Source organism: Nipponia nippon, unplaced genomic scaffold, assembly GCF_047370975.1.
Source record: "Nipponia nippon isolate SJK-2023a ecotype South Korea unplaced genomic scaffold, ASM4737097v1 scaffold_32, whole genome shotgun sequence".
In the NCBI taxonomy this organism is placed as follows: Eukaryota; Metazoa; Chordata; class Aves; order Pelecaniformes; family Threskiornithidae; genus Nipponia; species Nipponia nippon.
The window spans coordinates 2,836,672-2,849,765 of NW_028262350.1; the positions used below are offsets into that span (position 1 = coordinate 2,836,672).

Consider the following 13,094-nt stretch of genomic DNA (forward strand, 5'->3'; position numbering starts at 1 on the left):
AGGACGGGACACCTTCTCTCTGCTCCACACATGCACATTGCTTATTTTTGCTGCAAAGTCCAAGGGGTTTGAAGCTGATCTCACCATTTTTTAGCGCTGGAGGTTGGTGATAGAGTTATATCCTGAGCTCTGTGAGCAGCGCTGCCGTATCTGGGCTCGGGGAGCACAGAGGTGACCGAACCCGGGGAGAAAGGGATCTGCGTCCTCCAGATACAAGGGCCAAGACGCTGCACGGTGCCGAGCGGGCGCTCGGCGGACAGGACAGGGTGACGAGCAGCCCGGGAGACACCCAAACCTGCACGGTGTGTGCAGCGTGCTGCCGGCGTGGGACCTGCTGGCTGCTCAGTGCTAGGAAAAAAGGAATGAATAAAAAAATACTCCATGGGGGAGAACCAACAGAAAAAAAACAGGATAATGTATTGGAGCTCAGGAAACGTTTGCTGAGGCGAGTCCCAGCTGGGACCTGGGCTGCTGCGGCCGGTGCGGGGCTCGGAGCTGCCGCCAGCACGATGCCCCGGAGCGGCAGGGACACGTCCGACGCGGAGGCCAGCTCTGTGGCGGGGCAGGGCCGGGCAGAGCAGGCTCCTGGCAGCCGTGGGACCCAGCGGGCTCTGCGCAGCCTCCAGGGCCTGGCTGCACCCATGGGTGCCGCTGCCGGGGGACAGAGCCGCCACGCGACGGCGTGCCTTGGCCCCGAGCACAGGCGACCGGCCCGGCCCCGGGGTGCATCTGCCAGCCCCCGCCGCCCGGGGGCACCGTGCTGGAGCCCCCCCCCGCAGGGCACAACCCCCGGGGACCCTGAGCCCCGGGGCAACCCCGGACCCCCGCGGGGCTGCCAGACCGCTCCACCCCGGGCGTGCTGGGAGCCCCCATGCGACCTCTCAGCCCCCTCAGAGCGCCTTAAAGGGGTGCAACCGTGCTCCCCCCCCCCGGTGCTCCGGGAGCCCCCGTTAATGGGGTGCACCGTGCCAGCCCCCTCCCGGACCGGGTGACCCCTTACCGGCTGCACCGTGCCAGCCGCCCCCCCCCCCCCCGGTCCCCGCTGCGTGGCACGCGCCGCGCAAGCCCCTCTCTCCGCCGCTTCCCACCGCCGGGCGCGCGAGGACGGGGAGGAGCCAGGCGCGACGCACGCACGCACGCGCGCTGCCCCCTCGCCGCTTACGCAACGCGCTCGCGCCGCCCGACGTGCGCGGCCGCGTGGCGCCGCCGCCGCGCGCACGCGCCGTTCCTCCTCCTCCTCCTCCTCCTCCTGCCTCTCCCCCCCCTCCCCACCGGCCGCCTCGTGCCGGGAGCGCGCGCGCGCCCCCGCCCCTCCCTCCTCCTCGTCCTCCTCCTCCTCCTCCGCCGCCGCCGCCGCTGCCCGCTCTCTCTCGGTGCTGTCGGTGCGGGGCCGCCGCGTCGCCGGCTGGAAGCCTCCCCGCTCCCGCCCCGCTCCGCCGCCCCCCGCCTCCTCCTCCTCCTCCTCTCCCGCCGCCCCGCCGCGGGGGGGCGCAGCCCCGCACCCCCTGCCGCCGCCCCGCCATGCCGGAGAAGCGGCCCTTCGAGCGGCTGCCCGCCGACGTCTCTCCCCTCAACTACGGACTTTGCCTCAAGCCCGACCTCATCGACTTCACCTTCGAGGGCAAGCTGGAGGCCGCCGTCCAGGTAGGGCCCCGGCCCGGCCCCTCCTCCTCCCGCCGCCGGGCCCTGAGGGAGCCCCGGCAGCCCGCCGGGCCCGGCCCCCCACTTCCCTCCCTCAGCCGGGCCCCGAGGGAGCCCCGGCAGCCAGTGGGGGCCCGATCCCCCCCTTCCCCCTTCCCCTCCTCGCCGCCGGGCCCTGAGGGCCTCCCCCCTCCCCGGCAGCCGACCGGGGCCGGGCCCTCGGCGCGCTGGAGCCGGCCAGGCAGGTGCAGGGAGGCCGCTCGGAGCTGCCCCCCCCCGCGCCGCGGTCTCCGCCCTCCCTTTCCATTCAACCTATACATATATATGTATATACCCCCCCACACCTCGGGGCCAGGCGTCGGGGAAGGGGAGAGGGCGGCCCGCGGGCCCCGCCCTGCCCCGCTCCGTCCCCCGAGAGGAGCGGGAGCGGCCTGGGAAGGGCTGGGGGCCTCGCCCCGCCGCCGCGGGCCCCGCGGCTCCCCCCGGGGCTGCGCGGGGGGTGCCCGGCCCCGGCTCTTCTCCCGCCTGCCCCCTGCCAGCACGGCCCCGCTAGCAGAAGTCTGTATGTGGGTTAGGCATGGAGCGGTCGGAGCCACGGAGATCTGCCTGGCTGGTATCCCCTGCTTCCCCCAAATCCATCGTGAGCACCCTGTTCCTCTTTTCAGCCTCCAGCGTGCTGCTTTTATCTATCTCCAGCCATTCAGATGGCTCGGGATTTTGCTGGAAAGACAAACTACCACATACGCAATTAAATGAGAACTCCCCCGGTGTAGTACGGTAAGCTGGTAGGCCTCGGTGTCATGAAAAGCTTGAAGTCAGTGAGGCGAGAGGCTGGGTTAACAGTGGGAAGGGGTGTGCAAACTAAAAACGCCGGGTCTTCTGCCTTTTCTGAAAGGCAAAATCTTCCCCATGTTCATGCTTCAAAGCCAGAATGTTTGATGAAAGCCTTGAAGTCTCATAGTCATTCTCAGGCTGCTGTGCCAAGATTTCCTAAATTTGCTTTCATGTCTTTCCTTGTGCAATGATTTGAAATAGATACAGAATTGTAAGGGCTTACTGGACTTTTTCTTAAAATGGGATGGCTGTATCAAGAGCTCAAAAAGATTTGAGGGAGTTTTTAAATACTGATCTGTGTACAGATTTAAATCTTGGTCTAAAGAGGTGGTTAGAACCTTGTTTTAAAATGAGGTAACATCAGGGTAATAAAACTGCTGAATCTGAAGCGCAGGTACAGAAGAGAGCAAGTGCCTGGTGCCTGTGGAAGTTGGGGAGGGCAAAAGGCTGTGGATCATAGTGAATCTTGTGACTTTTGGGACCTGGAAGAAGACAACCAGAGATGAGTAAGTTTGTGTCATGTGGAAGAAATATTGAAAACATAAATCGCCTTGCAGATTTTGTTCCGGCGCAAGTCCTCGGGCCTCTGCTGTCTTTGGGGTCTCAGTCTGACGGTGCATCAGCCTGGGGGAAAATGCTAGCTTGAGAAATTCCCAATCTCTTCCGTCTTAACCCTAGCCACCTATTCCTGTCTTCGCACCCAAGTTGCTGCTCCTCAGTCCTGTTACAGCTGTGGGGCTGTGCTGTAAATGGGATCACTGAAATCATCCAGGTTAAAAATAACACTTGGGGGGAGGGGAGTAGTGGCTTTTTAAGCCAGCATTGCTACTGAGGAGAGAGTAGTATTGAGCAGCAGCCTTGGAAACTTAGTTTAAATCCAGGAATAACAAGGATTTGGAGGCTTCTTGTGGAGATGGTAGTTGGTTTGCAGATTTCAGTCCTGTTTAGATATTTTTGTTTGCTGTTCAGGGGATTGCTCAATGAGTTCCTAGAGCAATGGATACCACCTGACAATGTGAAATCCTGGACTTTCCTACCAGTTGAGGGCATATGTTAAGAACGCTGATCTGGCAGGTTCAAGGTTGTAAAAAACCTCTTGTTCACATCATGGTGAGCTGATCTGATGTTCCCACAGTAAAGAGAATTAAAAAAATACAGGGTGAGGTTTTTAAAACATATCTAAAATATATATCTTTATTTTTAAATAACTTTTAACAACCATAGACCAAAGAATCGTGAGGCCGTATCCCAGCTGTGTGCAAGCAAGTACAGGAGAGGTGCGGGAAGGTGTATGGGGTGAGTGCTTGTCTTGAGTTAGAAATCTGGAGAAGTTTGCCGTGGCTGCCAGTATGCAAAGCACGGTAAAGGCACGTTCCAGAAAATTAGAGGGTAACTGTTCTGCACCTTAATGGAGAGAAGAACAACCAGCTCACCTGCAGTACCTGGTGGACAGGATACTTTTTGTACAAGGGAACGGCTTACTTAAGAATACGCTAATATTTATTAGTTGTTTGTTATTGAGCTGGGATTGAATCTAGCAAATAAAATATAATTTGTGTGCTTTTGGATCTAATTGGTTCAATTAAGGACCTGCTGGCCATTTCTGCTAGCACCTTTGTAATAAGGTGGAGCGGAGCTCATCAGAGGCATTCTGTTTGCAGCACACTTGAGAGCTTTGGCATACGTTGTACAGTCACCGAGGTAAAACTGATTTTATGTTAAGACACAAACTTTGAATTGTCCAGATTTTGAGTAGGGGAATACATACACTGCCTCCTCTTAAAGATCCAAGTATTGTTTGTTATAATCAATCAAGAATAATTATTAGCCCCTCTGCTCGTTCCAGTATGATAATGGCTGGACAAGCAATAATCCACATCAAGTACTTAAACAGGTGGTGCTTTCTGACCTGCGGGGTGAATACTGAAACTTTGACACCAGAATAAATCATGATTAATCACAAAATTAGGAAAACTTGTCATTATGAGCATCGGAAGTGTTTGTTTGCTGTGTTATTTTGCATCTTCAATAGCAAACTGGAATTAGCAAAGGCTGTGATATTTAGTCAAGATATTACAAGTAAACACTTGATCAGTCAGTTTGTGTTTCTCACTCACGGCCACTAAATGGGATTTGGCAGCCCTCTGTGTAGAATTTTTGTAAGTCTTTCAACTTGAGCACCAAGCCCTAAAGAAATGTTAAATAACTTTCTAGTCTTGGGTTTTGTACATGTAAATAAATTAATAAAACATTTTGTCTTTATGCCACAATAATAAATGTTACAGTTATGTGGCTCCTTCAGATAAGCTTCAGAGGATAAAGCCTTTTATGATTCAAAAAATAAGGCTGTTGCTTCAGTGTCAGCAGTGGCCAGGTTGATTTCAAAGCCTTAAAAAGAAATGATTCGTGTTTGTAGTTTATTGTGGCACTTTTTGTTTTCAGGTTAGGGAATTGGCCTTCTGTCTAGTATTTGTTGTTTCTTGATAAAGGAACGATACTGGAATCTGTCTCTTGATAGTTTAATTTCGTAGCCTTTTGAAGCTGGGCTTGTTAAGTGTCTGGTAACCTATATATTAAGTTTTGTCCGGTTACTTGAGATTTTTAAATAATGTAATTTGTGGTCACATGGATGTTTTTTAAGTCTGTAGAATTGTGTAACAATTATATAAACTAACAGTATATAATTGCCATTTATCACAGTTAAAAACCCAAAAATCCTTAAATGAACTATTCCACAAGGAACCCTTATCACAGCTAGGACAAAACGTGGTTGCGGGAGAATCGGACACTGTGTGTCGGTAGCAGATCTGGAGCTGAAATAGAGTCGCCTGCTCACAGCCCTGTGATGACTCTGTCAATTACATCATCGTTCAGCATTTTAAACTGTTGATTTGTTGGGTGTGTGTGGATGTTTCTGAATGAGCACAATTAAGATTTTTTTTTTTTTGGGTGGAAATAGTTCATCTACTTTATTCATCTGTTAGCTTGAGATTTAATTATTATAACCCTGATTCTCAGGGTCTAGTTATCAGTGCAGTGCACTCATATTACTCAGTGTCTAGGTCAACTTTTTTCCGTTCTGCTTTTGACTCCCGGGAGTCCTAACGGAGGGCTGGAACAAAGAGGGGATGTGCAGCCGTCCTGTTCTTCAGCATCGTGCTGAAAAGGCAAACATGAGTAACTAGCAACAGAAACAAACATCTGGCTCCCAAAGTTCAATGGTTGTTTTAAGCTTCTAAATGGAAGTTTGGAACGCTGTCAGGGCTCCATACGATCACCTGTTCGGTGCAGGGCGTAGTGGTGCAGAGCTTCAGAAAGGTGCACGGTTGGCTTCTGACTTCCTGGTATTTACCTCTGTATGAACTGCCTTCTTTGGAGAGTGTCGTGTGGTGATTCCTTTCTTTCATTGGCAACTGCGGTGAGGTGTTTCTTGGTTGCAAAGCAACCTGCCTTTACTTTAAAGAATTTACAACCTGAGGGAGATGGCTCTTTTAAATATCTTTCCCAGCCCCTTTAATATGTCTTAAGGATACTGTTATATTTAGCAATGTTTAACCTGTATCTGTTGCTTTTTATAGGTTAATTATGCAGTATCTGCTAGACTAAAGAATGTGTAGTCCTCTGATCTTGCTGCATGCCGGTTAAAGATTAATTGTGACACTTTTGTATGTAAACCTTGAAAAATTAAGCTTAATGGGTGTAGTATTTGTGGTCTGTATCTTGGGGGGGAGGAGTTGTCTAGTATAACTATATGGTCACGTTATCCAGCATTGTAACGTACATTTCCAGCACATAAAATTATATCTGAATTTGAGTGTTAAGGGTACCACGCTGAGTCTTCAAGTCTGGTGCTTCAAAGTCGGGACCTCGGGGCTCTGTGTACCCTTATGCCACCAGCTTCAAAAATAGGAATGCCTTTGCTCTTCTCCCCCACAGAAAGGCCTCTTTCAGTTCTGTAATTCATAAGGCAAAGATGATTGCACTGATCATAGTTTCAAAGGGATTTACTTGTCTGTGTGAATTTGACACTTCTGAAGTATGTGTGACTGCTACAGATGAATGTAGTTGGATGCTCTTTGGAATGAAGCGAGTTTTTCCAGTGAGCCAATTAGTTGTGGCATTGGTAATTTTACTATTTGGCTACCTTTAATTTGCTCGAGATGCAGATGAATAAACCTTTTTATTCCTTTTCTCATTAAAGTTGGAAATTCTTAAAAAGATCCATCCTAGAACAGAATGGAGGCAGTTTTAGTTCTCTATTTTTAGAGAGTAAGATGCTAAAAACATACATGCTTGTTACAATGCTACATTTGGAAAAGGGCTCTGAAACTGAGTGACAAGATTTTAATTATCTACTCTTATGAATGGCTCTAGAGAATTAGTTTTGACTGTAGAAGGTTTCTTTTGGTGCACCTCATCCTGTGTTTCAGGTAGGCTGGCATTCCACTGAAGGCATTCAAATTCTTGTTTTTAATGTCCTAAGAAGATTTTCCTTTTAAGTCCTTTCCTGCTCTGATAACCGATGAAAATCAAAAGCTTTACAGCATGTTCGAGTCCTGTTTGGCAGAGTTTTGAAAATGTCTTCATTTTCAGAACTAAATAATTAGCCTTTTTAGCTCTTTTTCCGTCAAATGAGTTACCTTGGAAAACTTTTGCAGGGACTTAAGCTGTTATCTCCTACTGGGTGCGATTTTCCTTCCCAGAAACAAGTGCTGAGCATGAGTGTGGACGTGTAGGGTGTTGGGAAGCGTGTGTCATCTTAGTCTAACGACAGGTTACTGACACAGTTAAAACATCTTAAAGGTCTGCAGTTTTATTGCAGGGCGGACCTGCCTGTGGTATATATGTCTGGCTAATCTCAGTCGGTATTTGAATTGTGATCAGTGTTACAAGAGTTTCAGCAAAAGCAACGGATTTAAAGTTTTGAAACGTTCCTTCATTCCAGATATCGATCTCGATTCATCTGCTGCTTTTAAGCCTGTCAGCCTTATGGCAAAGCTCCTTTCGTTGTGGGCATTTGTGGCTTGCTCTTGCCTTGATTAGCTGCTTCTTGTTGAAGAGTAGATTTATTATATTATAGAGCAAGGTGAAGCAGGGTGACGGTTCGCATATATACAGTTTTGTAATTGGTTATACCTTATGCATGTTTTTCTTGCCTTTTAGTATGATTGCATCCATGAAAAGCACTGCATGAGCAGAATATCTGTCTTCCAGAACATAGCATTAACAGAAATGTAAAAGCTGTTTCAAGGTATCACTTACAGTAAAACCCATTCATTCATCTTCATGATATATGTGGTGTCTGTAAGCATTAGGGTATAGGTTCTGGGAAGTAAAATGGTTGTGAGTTAAGTATGCTGGGCGGTTTATAGTTTTGTTCTTACAGGTGTGTCTGTACTTCGTTATTTGTAGTGGATCAGAGGGAGGAGGCTCTCATGCCAGAGCCTGTGTGCCAAGGTGAAAACCTTTTTTTTTTTTTTGTTTTTCCCCCCAGTGAATTAAATTCTGAGAGCCTCAGAAGTCTGCTGTGCAGTACACTGCCAATATTCCTATCTGCACGCTGAATTTTGCCTGTCGTTTTTGGGGAGTTGGAGGGTAAACACTTTTTAGGCTACTGGTTCACTCAGTCCCTTTAAATGTTTTCTAGTATGTTGCACTCTTTGGTAAAACTGGTTTGATATTTGAAGTAGGTAAGAAAAAAAAAAATCTAAAAATAGGTAATTGCCTTTCTAAGGAGCCTCTGAAGTTGTCTCCACTTAAACCTAAACTTATTTATTTTGCAGGCACAGTGCTACACTGAAAATTCTTCTGTCCTCGGAAGAGGTTATTTTTTAAGGAACAAGCCTATTGTTAAACCCAGTGTTGTCTGCAATTTGGATAGCTCTTTATGCATCTTGAATTCTTAATCCAGAGAGATTTGGATTTGTAGATTGAATAAAGGTCTCTACTAGACGTTTGTAAAAAGCTTTTCTCATTCTGATTTTTCTGTGTTTTAGAAGACCTTGAAAAACCCCGAACCCTAATATTGTGGTGAAAATTGTTGGGCTTTGATCTTAGGTTTTGGGAGGTGTTATAATCCTTTAGGTTCATGCACACCTAACTGGGGAAAAAAAGGAAAGAGATTTCAGATTGTAAATCTTGGCTAGAAGCATCAAATCTAACCTGTGTCACTTCAGCTGTTAAGGTTTGCTACTTTTATGCTTTGCAAGCATGTTGTTTTTAGAATCAGGTTAAGTTTATTAGGTAACATTGTTTTAGTTTTATTACCAGAAAGAGGCAACGTGGTGAACACAACACAGCTCTTCTGCACTGTTCTGTACAGCGCGCTGCTGCAGGGTGACCGACAAGCAGGATTTGGAAAGATTTGCTAGTAGTCATGCTTATCAAAAAGTATAATAAATATTACTTAAGGACTTGTACAAACATTTCTGTTAATAGGAATAAGTCACAGACATTTGCTTCAGAGGCAAAGTTGGTGACTGAAGTTGGAAAGAAACTTCTGAGTTAGGTTTGTCTTGTGTTAACCATCTACTGTGGGGGCTGGCTTGCCTTGGCCTATCTGCTATTAGCCCTTTGGTTCACAGATTGTTAGACTGGATGGACCGTTCTTATGATGTGGGTACGCCTATTGAGTTACACATTTAAATTTCTTAAGCCTCTCACCACTGACTAGACTTGAAATCGGTTTTTATGTACACAATGACTAAGGAACCATTTCTTCAGTGAGCCTAGGTAGAACAGCTTAAGACTAAGTATCTGCTTCTGTTTACTCACCTTGTGTAGATACCAGCTCCTTTATGGCAGAGTGATAAGTGCCTGTTTCAACTATGGCACTTCACAGCTTATTATTGTGGTCTTACTTGTGATAAATCCATTTACACTCAGATGCTTGAACGGTGAGCTGGTGTGCACACGCAGAGCGCTCTGCTGGTTTTGCGACAGGGCGAAGGAGCTCTTGATTCATGGGAACCAGTTTCCATCACAGACAAATAAGTCCAGTTGGTGTCTGCTGTGTTCCGAGGTGGATAGCTAGAGTGATGGGCACAAGTGTTAATAGGGCATTTTAAGGTTGTAATAGTGAAAAACCAAGAAAGGGATATAAGTCCTTGTGCTTTAAGGAACTTACTGTCTGGGGTAGGAAGCAGCTACTTCGTGCATATGTTAAACTCTAGTTGGCTGTTACAGAAATTGTTGCTCTTTTATTTAAAGAACTGGCGGTGCCTACTGCTACAAATCGTATCCTGGACTAGCAGGATTACCAGCTCATTCCAGTGTGATGATTCTAGTGGTTTCAGCCATAAGTTTCTAAATAATTCCTAGTTTAATTCCCAAATATTTTACCCCTTTGTAATTAATTGATATTTAATTTGAATTCCTCTGTATTCAAGCTCTTGCATCCAAATAGAAAGCTGGCACGGTGAGCCAGTTTATTACTACGCTGGGAGCTGGCCACTTGTTAAATAAAGCAAAGTGTGTGTAGCCAAGAGCTGGCAGAAGGAAAGCTTTCAGGAAAATGTAAAGGCGAATTTCTTGGCAGATGTTTTTAACCTAAGAAGTTCTTATAGTGTCGACAGTTTAGAACACAGTACCGTAGGTTGTATTTCTGATCATCTCTGAAAGATCTAAGTTTGTGTTCAAAGGCTTTTAGTATAGTCTCCTGTAGGCCATCTCTAAAAGGAAGCTCGCAGGCTCGCTATCTATTTTTATTGGTCTTGGATTCCCAGGCATGTACAAGGGCCCTATTGTCAAGCGTACATACCAATTTTTAACAGGCCGTCCATTCCCTTAAATAATTTACAGTCTTGATAAGTAGGCCTAGATGGCTTGAACACGATTCAAGTACGCATGTTCTGGAACAAATGAGATCAGTCAGTGGAATATCTTTTTCTTTTTTACCACTCTTAAGCACTAGATTTTATTTCAAATACTTGATGATGGAGGGGGTTTTAGATTAAAGGGAGGGGGGAATGCCTATCTAAGGGAGCAGGGAACACCATTTCTTCCTGATGCTCATAAAATTTCTCTTCCAGGTGAAACAGGCAACCAACCAAATTGTGATGAACTGTGCTGACATTGACATTATTACAGCTTCCTATGCGCCAGAAGGAGACGAAGGTAGGATTGCTTTTTTGCTGGAGTTTTTAATCCATTTCATTCTGATGTGAGATGCTGTTGCCAACAGTTAACAACTTTGATTGCAAAATTATGTAATAGTTTTTTGATAAGCTAACCTACCCCTAGAAGCACAAAATTAATTCTCTAACCTTCATTCTCTTCTCATCACTACCATTTGCATAATGCTTAAAAAAGTGACCTCAAGCTTCCATGAAATCTGGGTTCAGCTCCATCGTGCCTGAGTGTCGTAGGCAGAAGGGTGTCCGACTGTTTTGACGTGTTTGTTTACCTTTGTACCAGATATCTGCGTAAGAACATGACCTGTACCTATGGACTTCACAATATTGACAAAGTCTGTGACAAGGGCTTAGATAAGGAATGCATCGATAATGGCCTGCAGTTGGAAATACTCATTGGGAAGGATTTGAAAAAGTGCAGGAGACTCTTAATTGACATTTAGCAGGGTGTTTGAGCGTAGGACAACATGAAAAACTGTGATTGTGTGGAGGAGACAATGGTTGGGATCCAGTTCAGTGAAAGGCTGGAAGTTACTGGAGAAATCAAAGAAGCAGTACCTGTTTGTAAGACACAGTTATGGTAGCTGACATCTTCCCCAATTATATTTTGAGGAGATGTAGCAGACACACAAAAAGTTTTAGCAATTGAAGCATGAAATGATTGAGGTGTGGAAAATAAACTCCTTGAAACAGAGCGGTGGTCTAATAGTGTGCAAAGCCTTTCTGGTTTTCTTATGGAGCCTTTGCTGTTTCAAGCACAGTAGCTATTTGGCCCACTGCGTACAACTGTTTCTTAAGTCCTTCAGATGACAAAAGCCTCTGCGGAGCTTCCCTTTTTATAAGGAAAATACCACAATGATGTCATGAAGCACTTTGTTAAAACCATGATTGTGAATTAAAGGAATGATCTTGATGATGGATAGGAGAAGGGTGTTCCTTTGATTAGGATTAAACTTCTCAAGTATGCTTGTGCAACAGCCGAAGGAAGTTGGAGAGAAGGGCTGTGTTTGTCCGAACCCCTAAAGAAGAAAAGAAATCTTAATTTTCTGGACTGGATTTGGTAGGGACGATTTCAGTTCTTGTTGTAGAGCTGTTATCCTATGGCTAATAGATTTCTATGTGACAAGTGGAATGTCTGCAATGAGCCTTTGCATTTAAATTGCTTTGACTTTTTTTGTTTTTAATATAGTATTAAAGAAACCAGAGGGCTTAAGTTGAGAGCAGCCGAGCGGTGCTTAGGTAGATAGGGAACTCTGTCCTAAGGAAGTAGCGTTGGGTGGGTGTGTTGTGGAAAAGTAGAGCTCACTGCAGGAAGTGCAGTTGCAGCGAGAGAGCGCGGCGGCGAAGAGCGTTACCAAAGAGCTGGAGTCCGGCCACCGAGTTCCGATAGTGAAAGTGCTTCCTACGTGCTTGATTTGGGCTCCCAGGTTGTATCCTGGCACTCCGTTCCTGCGTGCCTTTCACACGCTGCCGTTAGTGATCTTTAGTTGATTGGATGCACTGTGTTGCTAAGCGCTCCTGGAGCTATTTCTTATACTGAGTAATGAGGCGATAACGAGAGTGGTAGTAATAGCGGAGTGTGTGCGGAGTCTGTTCCACCTACCACTGGGCCATAGGCCCAAACCACCTATTAATTTTTTATTTTGTCATTGAGAAGATGAAAATAAATTGGAAAGGTACCTAGGAATAAAGTCTCTTTCCAGGCAAATCAGGAAAAAGACATAAAGTAGGATCTTTATTGTAATGTATGATCTTTGTTGTTTTCAGAGCTGATTTCCCTTTCATAGGGGTCTATTTTTCTATTCTCTTAACAGTGACGTATTCTGCTTGTAACTTCAAAGCATTAATAGTAGAGCTTAATGAAGACTTAAACCCAAGTACACTGGAAGTGAGTTTCTGTGGCTTAAATTCCTTCATTCTGATTTTTCGGATAGCCTTGAACGTGATGCTCTGGACAGACAGGAATAGGAGTGCAGCACTCTGGCTATAGTATAGGCACTCACCTCTCAAACTGTTGGATCATCAATATTTGAGGTGCAGTTTTGTTGCCTATTTAATTATACTCAGGCTTCATGGGGTTAAAACATATCTTTCAGTTTGGTAAACTGCCAACTAGTATAATGGCTTTGGAAGTAAAATTGCATGAAATTGGCAGGCTATTTGCTGGCACCTGTTGATCCAGATCAAGTCAGTCTTACTAATGCTTCTATTGTGTGCAGCTTTTGGGTAGTAATTGTATAGCTGGTCTCAAAAACAGAGTACGAAATATAGCCCAATCAACCAACAGAAATATCAGCCAGATCATTTGGATTTAGTTACTTAGGTGAGCCTCATACCAATTGCCTATATATGAAAACCAGTGAGAAGTTAGTGACGTTTTCTCCTTTAAAGGCTCTAGCGAAGAATCGTTACCTCTTTTAGTTCTGTACCTCAGTGGGGAAGAATTTGTCTCACGCTTGTCTGTAAATGTGAGACAAAAGATAATTG

At 46.1% G+C, this 13,094-nt stretch overlaps 1 protein-coding gene across 4 annotated transcripts in view; it reads left to right on the plus strand.

The window, feature by feature from the left end:
• Positions 1-1,228: 1,228 nt before the first annotated feature.
• NPEPPS (aminopeptidase puromycin sensitive) overlaps positions 1,229-13,094 on the plus strand; it is a 38,180-nt gene continuing 26,314 nt past the window's right edge. Inside the window, exons 1-4 of one of the 4 annotated variants that reach the window (XM_087770022.1) lie at positions 1,508-1,644; positions 2,307-2,418; positions 2,870-2,981; positions 10,506-10,590. In XM_087770022.1, coding sequence (XP_087626148.1) covers positions 10,533-10,590 — 58 coding nt within the window. In that variant the 5' untranslated portion in view covers positions 1,508-1,644; positions 2,307-2,418; positions 2,870-2,981; positions 10,506-10,532. Of the gene's footprint in view, positions 1,645-2,306; positions 2,419-2,869; positions 2,982-10,505; positions 10,591-13,094 lie in introns of all 4 variants that reach the window. The other 3 variants (XM_087770021.1, XM_087770023.1, XM_087770020.1) reach the window with 3 other exon arrangements.